The 13,307-nt window shown below is 31.8% G+C and overlaps 2 protein-coding genes across 4 annotated transcripts in view; both read left to right on the forward strand.

Annotated features, from left to right (window-relative positions):
- Nucleotides 1–761: 761 nt before the first annotated feature.
- The window catches only part of LOC105117526 (leucine-rich repeat receptor-like protein kinase TDR), a 28,214-nt gene continuing 15,668 nt past the window's right edge, over nt 762–13,307 (forward strand). Inside the window, exons 1-6 of the mRNA XM_011015214.1 lie at nt 762–1,230; nt 1,381–1,462; nt 3,346–3,419; nt 5,095–5,241; nt 5,341–5,415; nt 6,372–6,526. Coding sequence (XP_011013516.1) covers nt 855–1,230; nt 1,381–1,462; nt 3,346–3,419; nt 5,095–5,241; nt 5,341–5,415; nt 6,372–6,526 — 909 coding nt within the window. The 5' untranslated portion in view covers nt 762–854. The remainder of the gene's footprint in view (nt 1,231–1,380; nt 1,463–3,345; nt 3,420–5,094; nt 5,242–5,340; nt 5,416–6,371; nt 6,527–13,307) is intronic.
- On the forward strand, nt 8,342–10,986 carry LOC105117521 (uncharacterized). Of its 3 annotated transcripts, none has more exons than XM_011015207.1 (3): nt 8,342–8,984; nt 9,453–10,214; nt 10,388–10,986. In XM_011015207.1, the coding sequence occupies exons 2-3, from the start codon at nt 9,707–9,709 to the stop codon at nt 10,867–10,869; spliced, it is 990 nt and encodes a 329-aa protein (XP_011013509.1). In that variant the 5' UTR covers nt 8,342–8,984; nt 9,453–9,706; the 3' UTR covers nt 10,870–10,986. The 3 variants fall into 3 exon arrangements, with proteins under 3 accessions (XP_011013509.1, XP_011013510.1, XP_011013508.1); XM_011015208.1 differs by having other exon boundaries at nt 8,342–8,470; nt 8,797–10,214; XM_011015206.1 differs by having other exon boundaries at nt 8,342–10,214.

Raw genomic sequence — 13,307 nt, forward strand, 5'->3', positions numbered from 1 at the left:
GTTTGAAATCAAGACTCAAATCTGCCAAAAATATATAAAAATTGGAGATTCGAGGTATATGAAATTTTTTTATCATTAAGATATTTTTTATTATTTTATTTTTATTATTTATTTAATTTTAAATAATTTATTTAATTTAAATTTTTTCTAGCTCATTAGATATTATTTTAAAATTTATTTTATTATTAAATTTATATTAATTAATTCCATCAATAACGGACATGGAAATTAAAAAATTCTTCTCTTATTGTAAAAATTAAGCACTATCATCCATGGCAACGACAACGTTGTTCATTTTCTCAGCTGAATCCAAGTCAATGTTTAATTTTCCTTTTTTATGCAACAAAGACTTCCAAACTTGGGTCACCCAATGAACATAGCTTTTTGCTCAACCAGCGAAGGTATAGATTTTATTGGACGACAAATCACAAACATAATCATGCATTTTTTTTTCTTATTAATTTTCAAATGAGTTATCGAACACAAGCTCACACGGCTAAGACTAGTTCTCTTTCTTTATAATCAAATTAAAAACAATCATAATTCTCTTTAATTAAATTACAAATCAGGTGCAACATACTGATGGTTTTCCTGCAAGTCTTAAGATTAAACGAGCTTTATTTAAGAGTGATAATTTTACATTTTTCTAAAACAAAAACAAAAATTGAAACTTCATGGAAATTGATGGACTGAGGAACCTTACGTCACCTTCCATAAAAGATCCACTTGATCAAAGATGGGCCCGCCGTTCAATGAACACGCGGACGGCAATGCATGGTGCTCTCCCCTATAAAGAGCCTTTGGCTCCTAACAAGTATTTGATACCTTAATTTCAAGCAGAAACAGAGGTACAAATGGGATTAAACAGGTTCTCTCTGCCAGCAATGGCGGTGATAATGATGATTAATGCCATGCTTCTATCGCAAGGGTGTTTGGAGGAAGAACGAATTGCTCTTTTGCAGATCAAAACTTCCTTTGCTGAATACCCAAATCGTAAGCCAAACCAGCTATCCTATTGGGGAAAAGATGCTCTCTGTTGCAGCTGGGAAGGAGTTACCTGCAGCAATTCCACTACAAGACGAGTCGTCGAAATCGATCTTTCCTACGCAAGATATTGGTACTCATCTATGGGAGATTGGCACCTAAATGCATCTCTATTTCTTCCCTTCCAAGAACTCAAAGTTCTTGACTTGGCTGGAAATGGCATAGCTGGCTGTGTTGCGAATGAAGGTTTGCCTCTTCATTAAAGACTTCATCTTTCGTAATTTTAGCACGAAAATTAACATATATAAACTGAAATCGATTTATTCTTTTAATTAATCAAATAATGTTTTTAGCTTTTTACCCTAGCAAGTAACTAGAAATCTTGCATGCACGCAGGTTTCGAAAGGCTATCAAGACTTGCAAAATTGGAGGTTCTTTACTTGGGTTACAATAACTTCAACAATAGCATCCTATCATCTCTCCAAGGAATTTCATCTCTCCAATATCTGTATCTTGTTAGCAACCAATTGCAAGGATCAATAAACATGGAAGGTACTTAGACCCACATATACACATCATCGCAACCAATTGAAAAGGTGTTGAAATGTTAGACACATAAGGTTCTATTCTTTGATATAAAGTTATGAATTGATCCCTATAAATTTCAATTTGAGAATAACAAGCCTAAGAGTTTTATATTAACTCTTCTCTTTTATATTATTTCCTTTAATTTAGAATTTGATTCATTGAGCAACTTGGAGGAGTTATGGTTGGCTGGAAATAAGATCCAAGATTTTATAGCCTTAACAGGTATCAACTAATTAAGGGTCGGTTGATAATTTTTTTATTTCTTCTTTTTACTCTCTTTTTAGTGTGGGTTTGTCTTCAATTTTTAATAAATAACACTACACATTTTGTCTCAATTATATATTTAAATTAATGGGAATCCAAAGCTGGGAGGTGTCATTGTGACCTTTACTCAATACCGACTTAATTTTCAACCATACCAACCTCGATTTAGAACACCTTGACCCTAGACTTTGCTATGCTTCAAGCACCCTAGATTTAACCTTAGTGCTCTACATAAATCTTAGTGCTCTATATAAATCTTAAGTTTAATCTTTCAAGTCTTGGATTAAGAAGATATATACTAATGATTGTTTTTAAAATAATTTTTTAAAAAATTATATTGAAATTATATTTTTAATATCAGTATATCAAAATAATCTAAAAATATAAAAAAATTAACTTCAAATAAACAAAAAAATTTATTTTTTTTAAATACAAAAAATAAAAATAAAAATAAAAATAAAAATAAAAATAAAACGGGTTCTAAATGTATTTTCTCTTTGTAGTATTTATTTTGATTTAAAATTTATCTTTATTATATTTCAATTCTAAAAACAAAAAAGATAAGAGGAAGGGATATGTTGGTTACTATGAAAAAAATCAATAGTAAATTATGATTTTTTTTATGAATGGCCTAGGAAAACATATTTTTCTCTACTAGATAAAAAAATCATGAATTTCAATTACTAGTTAAAATATAAAATTAAAATTAAAAAAATATAAATTAAAATAAGCACTATTTGAATAAATAATACTTTGTGGTGCAACATCGTAAAAGCACATTCTCTTTTAGTATTTTATTAATTAATTCAATAAATATGTCTGGGTGAATAAAATATTAGTTATACTAGACCTCTGCATATCTTTATTTAAATCAAGTTACACCACAATACTACTAACTTGATCGGGGGCGAGGAGCCAAATCAGTTCATTCTACCATTCACTGTTAATCTCTGGTGACTTTGGCCGCATGGTCTTGTAAAAGGGCTCTCCTATCACCTGCTTCTTGTTATCTTATAAATATATTAACTCTAAGTGGTTTGATTAATTAACCAATTAAGAGTTTGAAAGTACAGTAAATTAATTTTTTATTTTGTAATGTATAAAAAAACTATTTTTTTATTTTTTTAAATTTATTTTTAATATCAATACATCAAAAAAATTAAAATAATTAACCTACAATTTAATATCAATACATCATAACTGTTAAATTTAGTTTATTACCAAACCATTTGATTAACCTATAATTTTTTTTCTCAATATTTCAAATAATTAATGATTTTAAGGTGAGTGATAATCATGTAGTTGCTTTTCAAATCAAAGATTTGTCTCTTGATTAAATTCTTTGAAGACAAAAATAAATATTTAGGATTTGAAATGTAATTGATTTCGAAATTAATCACTAACCGCTTGCTATAAATATCATGCAGGCTCTGAAGGACCATCAAGGCTTAACAAATTGGAGATTCTTGATTTAAACTTTAATAACTTCAATAATACCATCCTATCATTCCTTGAAGGGCTTTCATCTCTCAAATATCTATATCTTTGTGGCAACCAGTTGCAAGGATCAATAAACATGAAAGGTACTTAGACCCACACGAATTGATACTCGTAAGTTTCAATTTGAGAATAAAAGGCCTAAAAATTTTATATTAACTCTTTTGTATTCTTTTCTTAACTCAGAATTTGATTCATTGAGGAACATGGAGGTGCTATCGCTGGCTAGAAATAAGATCCAAGATTTTATAGCCTCAACAGGTATCAATTAATTAAAGGCTGTTTAATAACTCTTTTATTTCTCATTTTTATTCTTTTTTTTTTCTGTTTTTTTTTCTTTACCTCAAGTACCCTATATTTAACCTTAGTGCCCAATATCCATCTTAAGTTTAATATTTCAATTTTCAGATTAAGTATATTTGGTCTCTTTAGTGCTTATTTTGATTTAAATTTTATTTTTATTATATTTTAATCCCAAAAAAATAAAACAAGAGAGGAAGGGATAGGTAGGTCATGTTCCTACCATAAAAAAGACCAATCATGATTATTGTTTTTGGTCCAGGTAACCTAGAAAGACATATCTCTCCCTGCTAGATATAAAAAAAATAAAAAATTATGAATTTCAATTTTTAATATACCAAATATTAAAATAAAATATTATTTAAATGAATAATATTTTGTAAGGTAATCCACCATAAAAGCACATTCTCTATTTTATTAATTAATTAAATAGTTGTGCCAAAGTGTGAATAATATATTAATTATACCAAACCTCTACCTTTCTTTATTTAAATCAAGATACATCACAATACTGTTTTAGATTTTAGGTGTGTTTGGTGTTATTGTTGAACTATTATTTTGTTATTTTTTGAATTTTTTTGTTTTATAAATAAATTTTTAAAAATAAAAAAATATTTTTTATATAATTCCAAATTTTTTTTTTGAAATCTTTACTATACAAATTCTCAAATAAAAAATAGATTTAATCTTAGCGCTCTACATCCATCTCAAGTTTAATCTAAATCTCAGATTAAGGAGATATCTTAGAGGAGAGGGTACTAATAGTTATTTTTTAAAATAATATATTAAAATAATATTTTTTTTTAAATTTTTTTAATATCAGCACATCAAAACAATTTAAAGATACTAAAAAAATTAACTTGAAGTAAACAAAAAAAATTAAATTTTTTTAAAAAAACTTTTAAAATGAAAAAAGGGGTTCTAAGTATATTTTTTCTTTGTATTGTTTATTTTGATTTAAAATTTATTACGATTATATTCTAATCCTAAGAAAATAAGACAAGAGGAAGGGATATGTCCATGAAAAAAATCAATCATAAATTATGATTTTTTTTTATGCATGGCTTAGGAAAACATATTTTTCTCTGCTAGATAAAAAAAATCATGAATTTCAATTATTAACATACTAAATTTTAAAATATAAAATTAAAATTAAAAAAATATAAATTAAAATATAATTCTTAATACACTCTTAAATAGGCTCTAATTAGATAATGAATCATAATAGTTAAATTTAATTTGTTACCAAACCATTGGATTAACATACAATGTTTTTTCTCAACATTTCAAAAAATTAACGATTTTGACCTGAGTGATAATCATGTAGTTGCTTTTCAAATCAAAGATTTGTCTCTTAATTAAATTCTTTAAAGACAAAAATGAATATTTAGGATTTGACATGGAATTAATTTTGAAATTAATCACTAAAAGCTTGCTATAAATATCATGCATGCTCTGAAGGACCATCAAAGCTTAACAAATTGGAAACTCTTGATTTAAGCTACAATAACTTCAACAATAGCATCTTATCATCCCTTGATGGGCTTTCATCTCTCAAATATCTACATCTTGATGGCAACCAGTTGGAAGGATCAATAAACATGAAAGGTACCTAGACCCACACGAATTGATACTTATAAGTTTCAATTTGAGAATAAAAGGCTTAAAAATTTTATATTAACTCTTTGTATTCTTTTCTTAACTTAGAATTTGATTCATTGAGCAACTTGGAGGAGCTTTCGCTGGCTGGAAATAAGATCCAAGATTTTATAGCCTTAACAGGTATCAATTTATTAAAGGCCGTTTGATAACTCTTTTATTTCTCATTTTTTTTTTTTTTTTTTTTTTTTTTTTTTTTTTTTACTTCAAGTACCCTATGTTTAACCTTAGTGCCCAATATCCATCTTAAGTTTAATATTTGAAGTTTCAGATTAAGTATATTTGGTCTCTGTAGTGCTTATTTTAGTTTAAATTTTATTTTTATTATATTTTAATCCCCAAAAAATAAAACGAGAGAGGAAGGGATAGGTAGGTCATGTTCCTACTGTAAAAAAGACCAATCATGATTTTTTTTTTTTTTATCTACGTGACCTAGAAAGACATATCTCTCTCCGTAGATAAAAAGAAAATAATCTGAATTTCAATTTTTAACATATCAAATATTAAAAAAAAACTATTTAAATAAATAATACTTTGTAAGGTAATCCACCATAAAAGCACAATCTCTATTTTATTAATTAATTAAATAGTTGTGCCAAAGTGTGAATAATATATTAATTATACCAAACCTCTACCTTTCTTTATTTAAATCAAGGTACATCACAATAGTATTTTAGATTTCGGGTCTGTTTGGTGTTATTTTTGAACTATTATTTTGTTATTTTTTGAATTTTTTTATTTTATAAATAAATTTTTAAAAATAAAAAAACATTTTTATATGTTTTCAAATAAAAGTTTTTTTAAAACACGATCTTTACGATACAAATTCTTAAGTAGGTCCTAAGTTATCTGATGAATAATTATTTAGCTTGATACCTGTTATTTTTTTTTTCAATTTACAACTACACTTCAAATAATTAACAATTTTGAAATGATTAATAATCATGTAGATAGTTTTCAAATTAAAGACTTGTTTCTTAATTAAATTTTTTTGAAGACAAAAATGAATATTTAGGATTTGAAATGTAATTTATTTTTTTAAAATTAATCACTAATCAATTGCTATAAATATCATGCAGGTTATGAAGGACCACCAAGGCTTAACAAATTGGAGAGTCTTGATTTAAGCTACAATAAAATCAACGATAGCACCTTATCATTCTTCAAAGGGTTTTCATCTCTCAAACATCTACATCTTCGTAATCAGTTGGACGGATCAATAGACACAAAAGGTTACATGCCTACATATATTCCTTTATATATATATATATATATATATATTAATTGTTTTTTTTACAAGTGATAAGATGATTTTATTTTATTTTTTGTTTGTAATTTTAGAATATAATCTCGAAACTACATATTTAATTGAAATTAAATAATCAAAACTGATATTATACATGAAAATAACTAAAGTCCCTTTTAATGATTACTATTAGCAACATACTTCCACAATTATTATCTGTTTTCTAAAATATTCTTAATACTTTATTATTAGAATAATAAGGATATGTATTTTAATAATACTTCTAAAATTTATTTGGTTTTGTTGTGGTTTCACATAAAACACCTACTTTAATTAATTATAGAGAAGCAAGGAATTACGTAATTATCTCATAATCATCTTCCACATGTTTTTTCAAGGATAGCATGCTTGCCTTTTCTAAAAACAAATTCTTTATCAATTATAATAATCTTTTACTCTATTTTTTTACTTTATTTAAATGAATAACTTATTTTCTTAAACTCAAATTTACTCAAACGATAGGAATAAATGAAGTTAATCTTGGACTCTTAGCATTTTTGTCAAGCTATTAGAAGAACTAAACATATATATATGTTGAGCTTTCTTCTTTTAGGTTATAATAATCTAGAAGCTGAAAGCCCTGGACAGCTGTGCGAACTAAAGAAATTAAGCTTGATTGATCTTTCTCATAATAATCTGTGTGGTCATATTCTTCCATGCCTACATCCTAGAAGCGAGTGGTATAGGGAATGGGACAGTGCTCCAGGTCCTTCTACCATGCCTTCAGCATCTGCTCCTGTGCCCTTGGAAGATCCTTCTGTTAATAAATCTGTTGAGATTACAACAAAGAGTATATCGTATTCATTCAAGGGAATCATCCTCACTTACATCTCCGGTATCGATCTCTCCTGCAACAATTTGACAGGACAGATTCCTTTTGAGCTTGGAAACCTCAGCAACATTAAGTTGTTGAATCTATCCCATAACAGTTTAACAGGTCCCATACCACCTACATTTTCAAACCTGAAGGAAATTGAAACTCTGGATCTTTCCTACAACAACTTGAACGGGGAAATTCCTCCCCAGCTTCTCGACTTAAACTTCCTATCTGCTTTCAGTGTAGCCCACAATAACTTATCTGGCAAAACGCCAGAGATGGTTGCACAATTCTCAACCTTCAACAAGTCTTGCTAAGAGGGAAATCCGTTGCTTTGTGGACCACCACTCACCAAAAATTGTACTGGAGCAAGACCGCCATCACCACTGCCAAGGTCTCAGACTCATAAAAAAGAAGAAAATGGTGTTATTGATATGGAGGCTTTCTACGTGACATTTTCTGTGGCATACATCATGGTCCTGTTGGCAATAGGTGCAGTTCTCTACATAAACCCGCAATGGCGACAAGCATGGTTTTACTTTACTGGGGAGAGCATCAATAATTGCTATTACTTTCTTGTGGACAATTTACCTGTGCCAGCCAGGTTCAGACGATTTCAGCCTTGTGTCTAAAACTGTATTGGCTTAGTGTATACTTTGTTTAGTGTTTACATTTCAAGTCGTGATTGATCAATAAACCAGTCTTTATAATTGGTGTTAATATATGTTTAAACACTTTGTGCCATCCTGCAAATAATGTTCTGTTTTTTTCTTACCTTACTACCTCGTAAAGTTGCAATGAAGCAAATCATTTGTTTTCGATTATGCTTTCAAGACTAATTTATCAACTAGTTACATATGTTAGAGTATATTAGAGTACATTGCTTTAGATTGTGACACTTGTCACAATCTTAATATAGTGGATAGGTCACAATCTTAATATAGTGGATAGTTCGTTAATTAGCACAAGTCTGTTAATCTGTTAAAAACAGATATATAAACACAACTATCTCGTGGTATATGGTTTAATGCAATTGAAATAAGAACTATTATTAAGTATTCTCTGCTGCTCCTATCTCTCTGTTTCTTCTTTCTTTTTGTAGAATTATAGATTATATTAATCAATTGACATAGCTTAACATGGTATCAAAGTAGATTATTGCTCACGCTTGAAATTTCTTGATCCTCTGTTGCTTTCGCATTTTACTATTACTTTCTCTGCACTCACATATTATTCTTCATATTTGGAGTATATAGTGCTTCATTGTGATCTTCATCTTGAGTTGTATTTCTTTCTACAACTTGCACAGCAAGTGTTTGGTGTATTGTCTCATCCACGAATTAAACTTGAAATCCTAATGGTGACTGCTTTGCAACTCCAGGTGCTTCAATCTCCAGTTACAGCTCTCATTTCCTCCGTTCCTATATCAGTCAATGTCAAACTTGATGAATCGAATTACCTCAATTGGAACTTCCAATACAACTTTTACTTGAAAGTAATGGAATTATGGGGTATGTTGATGGTTTGCTCCCTTACCCACCTCAACATTGTTCATCTCAGCTGAATCTGGTATCATTTCTTCTTCCTCTCAATCTGATGAATATATAGTATGGAAAATGCATGATAGAGCAATTATGCAATTGATTACTGCCACATTATCACCGATTGCTATGTCCTGTGCAATTGGTAGCACTAGCTCTAAAGTTTTGTGGATTAGATTAAAGGAACAATTTTCCACTAGGACTAGTATTTTTCAGATGAAATCCAATCTGCAAACCATTAAAAAGGGTTCAGATTTAGTTTCACAGTATCTTCATCGAATTAAAAAGGCTAGGGACTACTTGTCTGCTGCTGGGGTATATTTTGCAGATGAAGACATTGTGATTCTTGCCTTGAATGGCTTACTTGCTGAGTATAATACTTTTAGTTGTGTTACAAGGGGAAGAGAAAGTGTGATCTCATTGAAGGACTTTCGCTCATAATTGCTTGCAGAGGAAGTGATTATTGACACTTCAGTTAATTCTGCTTTCCTGTCAGCTATGGTTGCTAGCACAAGTGATACATACACACAAGGGAGTTTCTCTCCACATCATGGGCAGTCTCAGGTGTCTGCTAGACAGTTTCAGCCATATAATGGAAACAAGAATAGGGGTAAAGGTCGATTTCCTCAGGGCTCTCGATTCTTTGCTTCTAGACTAGGTTTTTCCTCTATGACACCTGTGCTTTCCAACTCAAATTCTGGAATCCTTGGTTAATCCCCTGCTCAGCAATTTTGACATCCTTCTGCACTTATGATTCCAATCTGTCAGCTATGTAACTCTAAGGGACACACTGCTCCCTTCTGTAGAGCTTCTCCTCCTAAGAGAACCAGATGCAACATCTGTGGTAGAAGTAATCATACCTCCTGGTATTGCTTTTATAATGATAAGGGTCCAAATTACATTGCTTTGTATTCTCCACAGTCATCCTTTTCTCTGCAGCCACAGTCTCTGCAGTATCCTCCATATTCGGCTCCCTCTTCACAGAACAGGGAAGTACATCAACCTCCTATGCAAGTTATGCAGCAATATACTCCATATCAGGCGTCATCCTCACAGAATCGGGAAGTACAACAATCTCCTATGCAAGCTATGCATACAGTGATTCACTCTGTCTCTCCAGCATCTTGTTCATTAGGATCTTCTCAAGTGTGGCTCACCGATTCTGGTGCTACGAATCACATGACGGCTGATTTAGCAAATCTATTGCTGGCCTCCCCATATCCATCCACAGAAACCATTCATATTGCCAATGGTGAAGGTTTGACAGTATCCCACATTGGTCATTCTACTCTTCATTCATCCATTTCTCCAATCAAATTGCATTCTGTGCTTTGTGTTCCTCGAATTACTCAGAATCTACTATCAGTATACCGTCTTTGTCTTCATAATAACTGTCGGCTTATATTTGATGCTCTCTGTTTTTGGATTCAGTACAAAGCATAGGAAGGATCCTTTACAAAGGGCTGTGCAGTAATGGATTGTATCCTATCCACTCTTTCTCACCTGCAACCTTCCAACAGCCTTATCAAGCTACAACTTATCTTGGTCAACTCATTCAGTCCATCTTGTGGCATCATAGGTTAGGTCATCCTATAAATAATATTGTTTCCTTGATATCAAATAAAGCTGACGTGCATGTCTCTAAAACACCTACACCTCTTATGTGTCATCCATGTCTTAAAGGAAAGTTTAGTAAACTACCTTTTCCACAGCATGTCAATAAGTCTGTAATTCCATTTGATACTATTCATACTAATTTGTGGGGTCCTGCACCATCTATTTCAGTTGATGGTTATAGATACTACACTATCTTTGTTGATGAATGTACCAGATATTGTTGGATTTTTCCTTTAGTAAATAAATCTGATTTGTTTTCTACCTTTTTTGTTTTTTATTCCTTTGTTTTTACTTAATTTGCCTCTACCATTAAAACTCTTCAAACTGATTGGGGGGGGGGGGGGGGGTGAGTATACCAGCAATCGATTGAAACTTTTTCTTCTTAACAAGGGCATTTCCCATCGCCTTTCTTGTCCATATACTCCTAAACAAAATGGAGTCGCAGAGAGGAAACATAGACACATAATTGAAACCATTATCACCTTATTACAAACCGCTAAATTGCCATCTAAATTCTGGTCTTATGCCTGTCAAACAACCACTTATCTAATCAATCGTATGCCTACTATTGTTCTTCATAATAGCTCACCATTTGAGATGTTATTTGGATCCTCTCTAGCTATTACACATTTTTGAATTTTTGGATGTGCTTGTTTTCCTCTTCTCAAGCCTTATAATAGCACCAAATTGCAAGCCAAAACTACAAAATGTGTGTTTCTTGGATATGCCACAAAATATAAAGGCTATTTATGTTATCATGTACCAACAATGAGAATGTTTGTGTCTAGGCATGTTATCTTTGATGAGCACCAGTTTCCATATTCATATTTAGTGTCTACACCTTCAAACATAATCCAATCCAGTTCGTTGTCTTCTTGTCCTGTGACTATTATCAATACAACAAATTCCATTGTCTCCACCAGCTCAGTGTCTCCTTCTCACCCCTCTACCACTCATACACCTGCCCCATCTACAGAATCTGTTAGTCCACAATCCATTACTGCTCCAGTTCTAGCCTCTTCTCTGCTCCTTGTGGCACCTGATATCAATATGCAATCTGATTTAGATTCTCATGACTTTATTCCTGATAATCTACAAGTGGTGTTGTCCATTCCTCCATTTAATCTTCATCCAATGCAGACTCGAAGCAAGAGTGGGATTATAAAATGGAAGGCTCTCTTAGCCACTATCCAGGTTCCTACAGCCTCTAAAATGCAGTTGGTTGAACCAACCAATTACAAGGCTGCCCTTAAAATTCTGGTGTGGCTATAGGCCATGAAAGAAAAAGTTGATGATTTCCATACTTAAGGCACTTGGAGTTTAGTTTCATTGCCAGCAAACAGGAACCTCGTTGGCTGTAAGTGGGTTTTTAAGATCAAGAGACATTCTGATGGTTCTATTACCAGACACAAAGCAAGGTTAGTTGCTAAGGGCTTTAGTCAGGAACTTGGATTGGACTATAGGGAGACGTTTAGTCCTGTGGTGAAACCTACCACAGTCTAGTTAGTTTTGGCTCTTGCTACACATTTTAACTGGTCTCTACGATAGTTAAATGTCAAAAATGCATTTTTGCATGGTATTCTCCAAGAGGAAGGCTATATGTCTCAACCTCCTGGTTTTGAAGATCTCAATCATCCTCAACTCATTTGTACATTGCATAAATCCCTATATGGTCTCAAACAGGCTCCTCGCGCTTGGAATGACAGGTTTACTTAGTTCCTTCCTTCTTTGGGTTTTGAAACCACTTATTCTGATTCTTCGTTATTTGTCAAACATGCTGGTCATGAGATTGTGGTGTTGCTTCTCTACGTGGATGATATCATTATCACTGAGAGTGCATCTGGTGTGATTCAACAAGTCATTAGTGCTCTTCTGAATTTGCTCTCACAGATTTAGGCTCCCTTCATTATTTCTTGGGCATCCAAATTACTCACATTGTTGTTGGTTTATTTCTGTCCCAAACCAAATACATTGAGGACTTGTTAGCTAAATCTAAAATGAGTGAGGCTAAACCATGTGATACTCCTTGTCTACCTTATCATCGACTCCTTAAAGACGATAGGGAGCCTTATCCAAATCCTCAGCTATACAGGAGTCTTGTAGGAGCTCTACAATACCTCACTTTCACCAGGCTGAATATTGCTTTCTCTGTACATCAGGTCTACCAGTTTATGCAGCACCCTATGATGTCTCACTTTATTATTGTTAAAAGAATCCTATGATACTAAAAGGCACTCTTAAGTTTGGTCTCTCATATACTCGAGGCAATTTACAATTAAAGGCATGTAGCGATGCCAATTGGGCAAGGGATCCTAATGACAGGAGATCTACTACTAGTTTGGTGGTCTTCTTGGGTAACAATCCCATTTCATGGTCCTCTAAGAAGCAATAAACTATTTCTCAATCTTCCACCAAAGCTAAGTATCATGCCTTATCCTTTACCTCAGCTGAGTTAGATTGGATAAAACAATTATTAGCCTTTTTGCACATTTCATTGCCTGGTATGCCTGTTCTATTTTGTGACAATTTGTCTGCCATTGCTTTGTCTTTCAATCCTATTCAGTGACAGGAGTGTCGAAGTAATAAATAACCCGGTAAGACCCGGGTCGAACCACAAGGAGATTAATTGTACAAATTATAAATAACAATAATACAACAATAATAACAACAACAACAACAATAATAATAATAATAATAATAATAATAGTAGTAATACTAATAATAATAATAAAGA

The sequence above is a fragment of the Populus euphratica genome, unplaced genomic scaffold (genome assembly GCF_000495115.2).
Source record: "Populus euphratica unplaced genomic scaffold, PopEup_1.0 scaffold1405.1, whole genome shotgun sequence".
Classification (NCBI taxonomy): domain Eukaryota; kingdom Viridiplantae; phylum Streptophyta; class Magnoliopsida; order Malpighiales; family Salicaceae; genus Populus; species Populus euphratica.